This window comes from Ostrea edulis, chromosome 1 (genome assembly GCF_947568905.1).
Source record: "Ostrea edulis chromosome 1, xbOstEdul1.1, whole genome shotgun sequence".
Taxonomy (NCBI): domain Eukaryota; kingdom Metazoa; phylum Mollusca; class Bivalvia; order Ostreida; family Ostreidae; genus Ostrea; species Ostrea edulis.
Window position 1 is genome coordinate 66,537,922 of NC_079164.1, and position 13,826 is coordinate 66,551,747.

A 13,826-nucleotide genomic window follows, 5' to 3' on the forward strand; every position below is an offset into this window, starting at 1 on the left:
TAGACAGAATATGATGGGGGAATAGCCATTAGATAGATAGAAGATGATGGGGGAATAGTCATTAGATAGATAGAAGATGTTGGGGGAATAGTCATTAGATAGATAGAAGATGTTGGGGGAATAGTCATTAGATAGACAGAAGCTGCTAGGGAATAGTCATTAAATAGATGGAAGATGATGGGGGAATAGTCATTAGATAGATAGATGTTGAGAGAATAGTAATTAGATAGACAGAAGATAATGTGGGAATAGTCATTAGATAGATATATGTTGAGGGAATAGTCATTAGATAGACAGAATATGATGGGGGAATAGTCATTAGATAGATGGAAGATGATGGGGGAATAGTCATTAGATAGATAGATGTTGAGGGAATAGTCATTAGATAGATAGAAGATGATGGGGGAATAGTCATTAGATAGAAGATGATGGGGGAATAGTCATTAGATAGACAGAATATGATGGGGGAATAGTCATTAGATAGATAGAAGATGATGGGGGAATAGTCATTAGATAGATAGATGTTGAGGGAATAGTCATTAGATAGATAGATGATGGGGGAATAGTCATTAGATAGACAGAAGATGATGGGGGAATAGTCATTAGATAGATAGAAGATGATGGGGGAATAGTCATTAGATAGATAGAAGATGTTGGGGGAATAGTCATTAGTCATTAGATAGATAGAAGATGATGGGGAATAGTCATTAGATAGATAGAAGATGTTGGGGGAATAGTCATTAGATAGATAGAAGATGATGGGGAATAGTCATTAGAAGATAATAGGGAATTGTAGGACTAGATGATGTAAAAAAAAAAATCACTGGGTTAAAAATTACGACCTAAATGACAAGTTTCGTAATATCTTCAAGTTTGTTCATGTCACTGTACTAGTGGTGATAAAGAGACCACAGATTTATGTCTTTAAACAAGATGTGTTTGTGAAACACAAATGCCCCCGATAATGGCCTATTCCAAAGATGGCCAAGGTCACATGGACAAATATATTGGTACCAGTAGAAAGATCTTTTCACAAGAAATGCTCATGTGCAATATGAAAGCTGTGATATAAATTTACCATTTAGAAGTTATGACCAATGTCAAATTTTATAAAAGTAGGTCAAACTCCAAGGTCAATGTCACAGGGTCAAACATACCCACAGAAAGGTCTTGTCACAAGAAATACTCATGTGAAATATCAAAGCTCTAGCACTTACTGTTCAAAAGTTATGAGCAAGGTTAAAGTTTCAGACAGAATGGCAGACAGGACAAACACAATATGTCCCCGATCTTCGATCTCGGGGGCATGAAAACCAACAATTTAGATATCTTTGTGTAATGTAGTCAACCTTATTCCTTGAGCCCATAACAGGGTTTTCAGTCTGAATACATACCCACGGTATGTGGAAAATGTTATATGTAAAGGGCAAATTTAGCTACTTAGTATGCATGGATCTTCATTTACTATTCTAGTATAACAGAACAGATCTACATATATTTGTTAATATTCTACAGTAGTTCCTGTTGCAACACAGTACAAAATGTATATTCATATCAATTAGAATTATTGGCACAATTGTGAAATAGCAGGCTCTTGATTTGCAATGTTCTGAGCCAATAAACAATATAGTTACACGAGACAAATCACTCAGAAGTGAGTTGTGTTTCACGGTTCTGTTTGTATATAATAGTGTGTCTTCGTTTTTGTCGAATTTCTACTAATATCAATAAAATATGTATTGCTTATAATGATGATCTTACCAAAAGTCTTTCCCGTCATGTACGATTTTATCGGTCACCTGATTTACTTTGGCTCACTATGCATAGAAATACAGTCCACTACACTTATATTGAAGTCGGTTATATTGAAGTTAAAATAAATCCCCCATTAGCAATAGACATACTCTGGATACATTTAAGCAACCTCTTTCCTTGATTGTGATATGATTTCTATTTCACGAGTGGAAAAATTCCACGTCCAGGCATACATAGACAGTTACTCAGGTCTCCTACGATATCCTAAATGTTTTAAACCGTAAATAAATAATTTAACGTGAAAAACTGATTTTTGAAATTTATCACAAGTAAAATATGTTACAATGCAAAGAAACAGCTTGGGTTAAGTTTTCACTCCGTGGATCATTTGTAGAAATAGAACAACAGTGAAAAAGATAAATTTTATTAAATGGACAAAGTTATTTTGCTTTATATAGCTTGCAAGGGTTACAAACTACTAGCTCATGTCAAAAAGTAAACAACGTATACTACATGTAAATGTTTTGCACTGTGTTCTGTGCTCCTGTGCATTGGTATTGAACTTTAACCTCATCCCAAATAAAACTGAGAGAAGAATAATAATTATTTTCAAACAAAACTCATATAAAATTGTACATGAAGGCTAGTATTTGTTGAGCTTTAAAAACATCGGCGTAGTATACATTGAATGTATACATTATGTAACTGCAGAGCTGTTACTTTATGCATAATTTGAGATAGACCAGAAAGATACAGATGTATTGTAAATGGAGTTTTATGACTTGAGGATCAGTAGCACTTTAGTCTCTCCCAATTCTTCCCAGAGAGCTAACAAAAAGAAAACAAACAAAAAACACAAGTAAATACCCTAGTCCGATTTTCGCTCATATTGAGACGTTACCACTGGCAGGTGAAGTACCATTTTAGACCTGCAGCTTGCTTAACGCTTACGACTGTACCAGTGAGGGTTATTTAACGTGCCAACCTCTTCCACGATGCGGGACCTTGAGGTCCTATTGTTCAGTTTTTAAGGTCATATCCAAAAGACCTGCAAATGCCAAGCGTTTGACGAAGGAGCCATCCCTACTTGTGTTACGTCTTAGGTTTGACGCGGCCATGGCACGAGCGGGGTAGAATTATGTGATATGTGTGCAGAAGTGAATGTTGTCCGTCTTGTTTTTAAAATAATTCGCATGTAGTAAATTGAAAGATGTGTATAAGTTAAAGTATTGTGTACTAAAAGTATACATTAATTGTTTCAAAGAAAATATAAAGTAGTACATGATGATGATATGAATAAACAAAGCCCGTTTGTGAAACATGAAGTTCATCTTAGATTTACATGTTTGGTTTGCGAGTCGAAGTGTACATACGGATTTGTGATTCTTTTTCTACCCTCAGGATCCTGAACAGCATTCATCAAAGAAATGTAAAGAGAAAATTTGTCAATATATTTCCCTATCAACTTTTACGAGGGCGTTCCTCACGTGGAAATGTTGCATGGTTCAAAAGAAAAAAATTCACTCCAAAAGCCGGCGCTATACGAATTACTTAATAAAGTTGTAATATTACATGTACAATCCAAAGTGCCCAGGGAACAAATGTGACGTGAAATAGCTTTTGTCTTTAACTTTCAAAATAAACCTGCATGTCCCTTCATGTGAAAAAAGAAACAATCAAAATACCGTGTAGCGGGGTTTTTTTTTTTTTTTTTTTTTTTTTTGGTTTTTTTTTTTTTTAGCGATTTGCTGGCTCCAAGGTATGCTAAAAATTTAGCGGAATAACTTTTAGGGAACAGGGAAAAGTTATTTCTCTTGCAAATTTTGAAGTCGCCATGGGGTGCATATTTGGCGAGTGAAATTTTGGCGGAAAGCTATCTAATCGCTAAAATAAGTCAAATTTAGCAACCCGCGAAAAAAAACCCCGCTATTCTGTATGGACATGCCTTCCACTGATGTATGATGATGTTTGAAGAAGATAATTCAAGTAGGCTTATCATTTCACCTGGAGCATTCTCCTTGGAATTTACAAGTCATTCTGCTCGACTTATTCCAAGGACGATGGCAACCCATTTCACCTCTATTCTATTTGGTCTTCAATGGTTCCCAGTAAAATTCACGAGTCAATGCAAGTTGCTTCTTACGCATTTAAAGATCTCCACGGACTAGCGTCGGATTGCATCACTGACCTACACTTCGGCGGAACCATAAAAATTCAGACAGCAGAGTCGGACTACTAAAAAAGGTAGAAAAACCCAATATATAGCTCCCCCGCCCCTCCATCTTTTATCACACCACAGGACGTTAAAAGTTCAAGCCAAAACCAAATTTATGAATTAATTAGTAAACGGACAAACAATGCAAAATACAAGTAACAGGGCAGGGTTAACAGAGCTATATATGTCCATGTGTGGGCCCACCATTCGTATCGAGATTCTCCGAGCTCGTCATCATGTTTGTATCGTCTTAGTGCCTGAAATAGAATTTTTAAAAAGTATAACCTTCATCTTTCTATAAAGACTTTCTAAGAAGTAGGTGTGCATGGCCAACACTTTTTTTACCGAATCATTGACAACTGATGTCGTATATGGTATAGCGTTTTCAGAGTCTGGACCATCATAGTTCAAACGCCTATGTATGAATTTTGATTTCAATTTTGAACCTCAAGAAAACGTTTCGAGGTGAAGTAAGTTACTTAAATTTCACATATGATTGCTATATATGCCATGCATGCTGAAAAAAAATTGTTGAAGAATGTCAGTTTGAAACAAAACACCAATATGCCAGAAAAATTTATTTGGGTGGAATTTGAAGGATTTAATCCGATAAAAGACAGTATTTTCCCCATTACATGTACATTTAAACGTGACAAGGGCATAGACACGATTTGAGCTGAAAAATTTTCAAATTTTATTTTTCCATTTTTGATGTTTACAATGCCTAACTAAGGTATTTCTAATGATCAGCAAAATCTCGAATGTCAGTTGTCGCGTTACAAGAGAGATACAGAGCTCATAATTCTTTGTTATGTAAACAAGGCTCGTGTCATATTTTTGTTTACATCGGTTAAATATGCTAGTAAACGTTTTGTTTAAAGGCTAACACGGACCGAGTAATACTTTCAAATTAAAACTGCACTCACCAGGTATGCTGCTCTGAACGCCAGTAGCGCAAAGGGAAAGTTCCAGAAGAAACATGCAAACAGAAACACTGAGAAACAAGCGCCATCTATGTCTCTAGGCTGGTAGGGTACGATGTATGTTAAAACCTGCAAAATTATTGTTGAATATTTGAACTAATCTTCAGTGCGTGCTGTTCGTTAAAGAAACATGATGTTTATGTAAGTTAATTTTTGTTTGAAGCATAATTAAATCCCCCGAAACATTACACATATGTATATGCTGTGGACTACGCGTAGTTCGGTTCTAACTTACCGTTTTGATTTCTGGCTGCTGCAGAGAAAGATTGTTCTCCGGTATCAGCCGCTCTTGGTCTGTGTGATGCAAACCTTCCCCCTCCGTGCTGGGGGCTGCAATAAAAAAAAATTAATTTTGACTTCTCTATGATTAAAGGTAAGCGTTCTGTAATTCATTGTGTAAATACACAAAGCAATAAGAAATTTATAACTACTTGCAAGTTTCTTTTCTAATGTATGTACTCATAGAAATTATCATAAAATTGCACATGTACCAATATACACAGAATAATTATGATATAACTAAAAGTATCCACTAAATAGTATGGTGGTATATTTCTGTCATCACTTGTCAAATCTTTATGTTGAAATGCCAGTTAATTGTGTCGACTTGTCAGATGATTATGTCAACTTGTCGGAAAACAATCCTTGCTCATATTTTCTCATTCTCTTTTAATTTTGATATGCTAATGCCATTTGCTGACATCTACTTTCCATCTTAATATCTTACAAGTCAACATCACGATCTAGCAAGTCAATATAATTATCTGACAAGTTAAAATAATCATCTGACAAGTCGACACATAAATCTAATAAGTCAACATAATCATCTGACATATCGACGAAAAGATCTGACGAGTCGAGATAATGTCCTGATGTCGACTTGTCAGATCGTTTTGTTGGTAAGTGGATGGCACATTTTTTCAACGGTTACTTTTTAAACTTTTTATCCTCTGACAAGTCGTCATAATGATCTGACAAGTTGACATAATTATCTTGCAAATCAACATAACTATCTGACAAGTCGACCTAATTATCTGACAGGTCGACATAATCATCTGATGGCAGAAATGTGCCACCATAAAACAGATTAAAAAGTAAACAACACATTAAAATCTGTTAAATTGCGGACGACAGAAAAAATACTACACTTTACATTGTAGACAGATTTTCACTGCCACAAAGTATCAATGCGTATCAATACTGTAATTCTTCAAAACGCCTGTTTCTAGCAGATGAATATGTTTTGCAAATGAGGAAGCAAATGGTATGTGTCTTTTGACATTCGTAGCATGGCATGTTCTGATTAACTTTGCAGACTTTTTCAACATTCAAATGTTTCGTCGCTCCAAGCGGAAACGAAAGTTGTCACTATTATCCGAAGAGAAGATAAGTACAATGATGAATTTTTTTTAAGAGTACTTTCCAATTTCTGAATTCACGTCAGACATCATCCTTCCCGTGTGGGCGTGGTTTAGAAATGTCACAGAGCTGTTACAAATAACGAAATAAAAACATGCCAGCACATGAAATCAAACTGTATTTAATGTTTAGTGATACTTACGACACTCTACAATTTCTTCTTTACATATATTGGAAGCCATTGCATGTTTTACTTCCGCCTATTCGGTCAATTTACGGGGAATTCCCAATCTTTTGAAAATTTAAATACCCGGTTTTCACTTTGAGTTCAAGGACATTGTTACTGAACTGAATAGAATAAATAATCAACTAAATAACGCTACACGGCCTTCACGTGAATCTATTTCACGATATAGCATACTACATGGCTTGTCAAATGTTGAAATATAGGATATTTTCTATTTGTGTTCTATAACTATATATTATGTTATTTGTATTGAGTAATTTTTATTTGCAATGTATAATTATCAAATTGCATTGTGGTTTGGATTTTATAATTTTCCATTTGTAATATATAACTGTCCATTTGTGATGTATATTTTCTATTTGTAGAATATATTTTTCCATATGTATTCTATATTTTTTCATTTATATTTTTGGAATTCACAAACAGGTATAGTATAATTTGAAATATTATAGAATACAATGGAAATCATGCAATACATGTATAAATATCGGATATAGAATACAAATGGAAATTATGCAATACATGTATAAATATCGGATATAGAATACAAATGGAAATTATGCAATACATGTATAAATATCGGATATAGAATACAATTGGAAATTATGCGACACCTGTATAAATATCGGATATAAAATACAATTAGAAATTATACAATACGCGTATAAATATTGGATATGGAATACAATTAGAAATTATGCAATACGGGTATAAATATTGGATATGGAATACAATTAGAAATTATGCAATACGCGCATAAATATTGGATATGGAATACAATTAGAAATTATGCAATACGCGTATAAATATTGGATATGGAATACAATTAGAAATTATGCAATACGCGTATAAATATTGGATATGGAATACAATTAGAAATTATGCAATACGCGTATAAATATTGGATATGGAATACAAATGAAAAATCCTATGATACAGATACATGTAGAAAATATACCAGACAAATGGAAAGTTATGAAATACAAATAAAAAATTATAAAATGCAAAATATGCAATACAGAATTCAAATAAAAAATTATATAGTACAAATGGTGTAAAATACAATTTAAAAAAATATAACTAATGGAATATATCGAATGTTGCAACAAACTTGACAAGAAAAAAATCCGTATGATACATATACTTTGAACCGCATAGGGTTCGCAGTGACTGTTGGGTAGAAATTGTTGATGAACAAGGAAGTAAATACGCTAGATTGGATATACGTGGAACACCACATAAGCATATACATATTCACATTTCTATTCCATTGTAGCTGTCCTTCGAGGTTTACCATGTATTTTTGAATATAGATACAACTGATCTGAAGATTAAAATAAAACTCTTTAAAAAAAAATAGGAACAAAACCAAAACTCAAACTCCATCTGTAACCCATTGATATCAATTGATGTTAAATATTTAAGATCTGTAGCTGCAGGAATCGCCAGAAAAACGTCTGGATTCGTTGTTTGCTAAGTACAAAGTTCACTATTAACTCAAACTTAGGGTGGCTCATTATACTCGTGTAAGCACCTCGTATGAAGTATGATTTCACCATCGAAAAAGTAATATAAGCTCTCGATTATTTAATACGATTTTTTGGTGATTTTTCCCGGAATGATAAAAAAGGTGTTTTGTTTGCAAATAAGAGATTATAGAGTCCAAATTTTGGTGTGATTTGGAGCATGATATGAATATCTAATAAGACATGCCTAAACGATTCAGATAGACATTCTATTTTTATTTTTATTAAAAAAATATTTATAAAAATTGAAAACGTTATTTGTTAATATTTTTTTTTAGATCTACAGATAAAATCTTTAAACAACATGTCAATTAGAAAAAAAATAAATTATACAAATATGTTTTAAAATATCTATAAGATATATATTACTTGTGGCCGAGTGGTTAGAGCATCGTGTTCAAAATCACACGGCCTCTCACCTCTGGTCGGCGCGGGTTAGAATCCCGCTCGCGCCGGTAAGTGAGAAAGTTTCCCAGTAGGTCGGTGGTCACTTTCCAGGTACTTTGTATCTGGGTTCTCTCTTCCATCAATAAAAATCTGGGCGCCACCAGATAACTGAAAGGTTGATGAGTGTGGCGGAAAACAACAATCAATCAATCAATTACTTGTGGTGTTTGATAAAAACTGCTGTAAATTTTACTCTTATAGAATGCTTAAGCATGTGGCAGGTTGTTGTTTTTTTCATTTTTGGTTAGAAAATTTTAAGCGCTTTTGGGGAAAGTATGTGATAAAGAATAACTTTGGCAAATGCAGTGCAAATAATACTGTCAATTATAGTATCTTTCTAAATTTCATGAAAATTGTATCCTAAATTACCTTTTTTATGAACTTGATATGAATACTCGCTTAGATGACTTCAAAGGTCATTAATCTGACATTTTATAATTTTGGGATATTTTTGGCGAATACTAGTAAGAGGGGCTGGGGCGTATTTTGTTTCAAAAGTTTCTTGTATGTGCAGTAATCCACTCTTTTATTTTATGAAATTTAAGCCAGTTTGTACAGAACAAATACAATGAGTACCCACTGTTTGCTTCAGGTTCAAATTCAGAGCCCTGGTATTCTCTTGCATACGCACTGATATACTCATTCTCAGTACATGAAGTTACATTAGTTCTGGAAGATTGTGATTTTTAAAGAATGTATGCTATTTGAAAAGCGAAATTTTAAGAACGTTTCTGCAATCTCAGGTACCTATTGATTTCATAACACAACCGTTGAGATCTTCACGACATTCACAGCTGTATAATAAAGAAGAGTTGGAATGTATTTTGATTCTTCATCAGGGGGCTGATTGTTTAGCGCCAACAAAGTACAAAACTTAATTTCGTATTGCTATTTTTGTAATCATCTCGTGGGATCCGGACAGTCTCCTGGTTAGTGTTTGTGTTTTTAGCTGACCAGAATCAAAGCCAAGGCTTCAGTGAGTTTTGTCAGTCGTACATTTGTCGTCTAGAAACTTTCCACATTTCCTACATGTACTTCTTGCTCATTTCCTACTTCTTGCTCAAACACCACTTTGCCAATTTCGATGAAACTTGCCACAAAGCATCTTTAAGTAAAGGGAAGTAAATTTTATTCAAATGAAGGAGCATGCTTCTTAATTAAGAAATAATAAAGTAGAAAAAGGGGGTATGGTGTTTTCAAATCTCTTTTCAAGAAACCAGAAAAGTCGAAATACCGGTATTGCTCATGCAATTCAAGATTTCAGTTTGTCCATACCATGACCTTGAAGGTTATAGTGATGCTCAATATGGGTTCAAGTTCATCATTGTTTATATGTAGGAAGTCTTTAAAAATCTTCTCTATACGAATGTTATCAATAATGGTATGACGTTCAAAATTCTAACAACCGTCACCGTGATTATTGAGGGTAACTTGAAACAAATTACGGGGGAAGAAATATTTGTCGGACCGGTAAGTAGACAACCATATTTTCAGTGCTCCTCAAACTTCATTGAAAGGTTAATTCTAACAAGTCTATGCTATTGATTTTCAGGTCAACAAGCTAAATGTCATGAAGTTTTCTAGCATGTGCATAGTATTTGTTGTTCGACCAATAACTAGATCACCCTTTGTCAGGTGGTCATCGAACTTCACAGATAGGTTGGTCGTACATGGATAGCAATTGTCACCGACCGATAACTCAAAGAACCTCTCTAAATAGTCATCAAACTTCAAAGAAAAACTTATGATCAACAGTACATGACCCTTATCGCTTTTCAGGACGAAACTTTCAATTAGAAAATGTCCCTATGTCTTCTAAAACTTTCAATTAGAAAATGTCCCTATGTCTTCTAAAACTTTCAATTGGGGGTAGGGCCATATGTCTTGTCATCTACCAGCTTATCCTATCAGGAGACCTTAAAGACATAGAATTGCTATAGAAATTTGTAAAACATGGGCCACTTGTTTATGTTATAATATTACTAAAAATCCATAAATATTTACCACAAATTTTTCCTGTGAAACCACCTTTATTTTAACATTATTCACAAATCTTTACTTGAAAATTCAATGGAAAAACGTTATTTAAAAATTGAAATCGTTCAAAACTTCTTTTGTAATGATCCATGTTATGCATTGGTGGCCAAGTGCAATTTGCATAATTGTTAGATCAAATGATAGAAATATCCAGTAAACATAGTATTATTACCAAAAACTTATTACTAAAATTACCCATTTCATTTGATGTCAAAACTGCTTTGTAAACTTGTACTGTCTTTGAGGGTTCAATGAAACACGAGTAAACACTATATTATTATAGAAAAGTTTATTGATGTTCAGTATAAAGAGAATAGCAATCAAAACGGACAGGCAGATGCAGTGACATGTTAGGTTAAGACAAATTCCGTTGTAGTTTGATAAAATTCGAAAGTCAACTACCAGACTTGTCTCATGTTTACTTAATGACATACACAACTACAAATTGATACTGCCTGACGAAATTAGTGGAAAGATCAAAAGAGGAGAGCATATTCCTAGCCCTAAGCCTGTTTGCAATCCTCTTTAAATAAATAAAACATTGAATTAAATCATCAAATGTTTGTTGACTATCATATATACATACACATCATCCAAATTTACAAATTGTAAAAGTACATACACATCATCCAAATTTACAAATAGTAAAATAATGAAAACCAAATAAAAAGATAAATACAAGTATGTATACAACCCTATCCATGCGTTTAACTTACGTACAGTCATTCTGAAACTGACTGTATAGGTATGTAGGTTAAACGCATACTAGAGTTTATGCGGAATAAAAGCATGATGCATGTACATATATCCCGACGTTTATTAAAGTGATATGTACTCCAACGGTTTCGTTTGCTACATGTAGTAGTGTCCCCGTCCACATTTTCGTTTGCTAATTAACCCCAAAAAAGGCCTCTTGGTAGAGAATTCTAAGCTATTAAATGGGTTCCTTTTAGTAAAGCGAATCTCTCTCATATTGCCCAACAGTGAAATACAGCACAATCAATAGAATAATCCATATCAGGCCGACTCCAACGAGGATCAGCGTCAGAATCTTAGCCCACCTGTCAAAGGATTGTCCACCAGTGCGATCTCCGATGTCATAACGACTCCTTGCCTAAAACAAGATCAGCATTGACAATGAATATTACAAGACCATTTAATTGACGTTATGTGGAATTTTCTATTAATTTTTATTTTATCTAATCTATATAAAATCTTTTTGCCAAAAATAACGTAATAATCACGTTCTTCGGTCAAAATAGGAACTGTAAGTACACTTGTGTATATATACGCTAAATGGGAATCAAGTCCGAAACTAATCCTATATTGTAACTGTTTTTATTTTTTTTCTCGATAGCATGGAATCCCGTGGGGATCCGGGTTAGAATAGGTCCTCAGTACCCCCTTGCTTGTCGTAAGAGGCGACTAAATGGGGCGGTCCTTTGTATGAGACCGCGAAAAACGAGGCCTCGAGTCCCAGCAGGTGTGGCACGATAAAGATCCCTCCCTGTTCAAAGGCTGTAAGCGCCGAGCATAGGCCTAAATTTTGCAGCCCTTCACGACAATGGTGATGTCTCCATATGAGTGAAAAATTCTCGAGAGGGACGTTAAACAACATTCAAACAATCAATCAATTTCAATAGCATGGAAATAAGATCGCGGAACATTGAAAAATACAGCTTTCGTGATTACCACCTGTTACAGTTAAAACATTTACGTCACAATAGAAAAGGCAGGTACGATTCAGCGAGATCGAAATGTAAACTAGAAAACAGACAAGTCAGAAAGGATCCCACGACAAATCTTAAATCTTCCTCTGCCTAATCCAAATATTATGTGTAAAATGTATGAAAATATTCCCAAAGAAACTTACGGTATCGTGTGGCATAGAATGTGCTGATGGATGGACATACAGAGCGATTACTAAAGAAAACCGTGCGTTATCTTTAAATTTTATGAAATTTTTCTGAAGTGATTGCGTGTCGTCTCATAGACAGTGCTATTATCTTATGAATATCAAACGTCCATAACTCTGTATAAACAAAGGAGATAAATCTGAATATTGAAAGCTATAGGTCGATTTTTCTGCTTAATATTACTATGAAATTAATGAAAATCCCCCAATTATTTATAAGTTATCACGTGCAAATGATGACGGACAGACAGAGTGATTACTGTAGGGCACCTGTCATATGGTGGAACCCTATAATGAGTAACATACGGGCAGTAAAGATTCAGCACCGAAGACCGCGGAAACGTTGAATTGAAATTGTAGTTATTGAAGTCCGTTGCAATCGACCGGTACTTTGCAATTCATGTATCATAACAAATATAGTGGGTATCAAAACTTTGAAAGACCATCCTACTTTTACCTTTAATTTAGGACCGGTCGCGATAGTTTAGTGCATTCGTTTCGGTTCAATTTGTTACATTTTAAAGGTTTTTTAAGATTTATAACATAAATGTAAGAGATGGCAATCACGAATGCTGTATATCCTTAACTTTAATAGTGTCCCTTGGTCTTAAGCCGTTGTCTATCTTCAGGCACGGATTACAAGTTCGTTGTTTATAGTCACGAGAAGTTTAGCAAGCCAATAATACTGGTCCATAGAATTTAACTAATGTTCTGGCTTGTCTACATTGAGAACAGATCATTTAAATGGAGTATTTCACCTCAAATGTTCTGATAATGCTGATAACACTACAGGTAAATGACCAGATGAAGCCATAGTTAATGTTGTTGATCAAAACAGATTCTTTTAATCTGAGAACAACCAAACAATGGTTTAAGTATATGAAAAACACCCAGGGTTGTACATGAATTGTAATTACACGAATAAGATGCCCCAACACTTTCCACGTGTATGTTAGAGCAATCCACTAATGTGATTGATTGATTGTATATTGTTTAACGTCCCTCTCGAGAATTTTTCACACTTATTGAGACGTCACCAAGACTGGTATGAGATAATAAAGGAATTATATAAATGTTTTATAACAAAAAAAGACCACAAAAACATTCTAAAAATAAAACAAAACAAAACCCAACATACAAATTCATTGTCAAACAAAACGGGTTCATACCCTACTGCTCCTCGTTTTGGAGATTAAAATTCAAATTTCCGGAATTGTAAAGAAATTAAATTCAATGAAATTATCAAGTGAACTCTAAACTTCATGATGTAGATCAAAAGAAAATTATGCCGAAGAAGTTTTCTTCCTCCATTTTATCTCATGATGTAATGGATGCTCGGTTT

At 34.2% G+C, this 13,826-nt stretch overlaps 1 protein-coding gene across 1 annotated transcript; it reads right to left on the reverse strand.

The window, feature by feature from the left end:
* Positions 1 to 2,061: 2,061 nt before the first annotated feature.
* LOC125646858 (uncharacterized) lies at positions 2,062 to 6,633 on the reverse strand. The gene is made up of 4 exons (XM_048873430.2): positions 6,515 to 6,633; positions 5,189 to 5,283; positions 4,897 to 5,022; positions 2,062 to 4,227 (listed from the first exon to the last, which is right to left on the reverse strand). Exons 1-4 carry the CDS (start codon positions 6,552 to 6,554, stop codon positions 4,084 to 4,086), a joined length of 405 nt encoding a protein of 134 aa, XP_048729387.1. The 5' UTR covers positions 6,555 to 6,633; the 3' UTR covers positions 2,062 to 4,083.
* Between the last annotated feature and the right edge of the window lie 7,193 nt (positions 6,634 to 13,826).

Excerpts from the sequence above, each read along its gene's own strand:
- LOC125646858 (XM_048873430.2), bottom strand. The coding sequence starts at position 6,554 with ATGGCTTCCAATATATGTAAAGAAGAAATTGTAGAGTGTC. Across the intron at positions 5,284-6,514 it reads AGAAGAAATTGTAGAGTGTC|CCCCCAGCACGGAGGGGGAA; the intron begins GTAAGTATCACT and ends TTTTTATTGCAG. Across the intron at positions 5,023-5,188 it reads AGCAGCCAGAAATCAAAACG|GTTTTAACATACATCGTACC; the intron begins GTAAGTTAGAAC and ends ATAATTTTGCAG.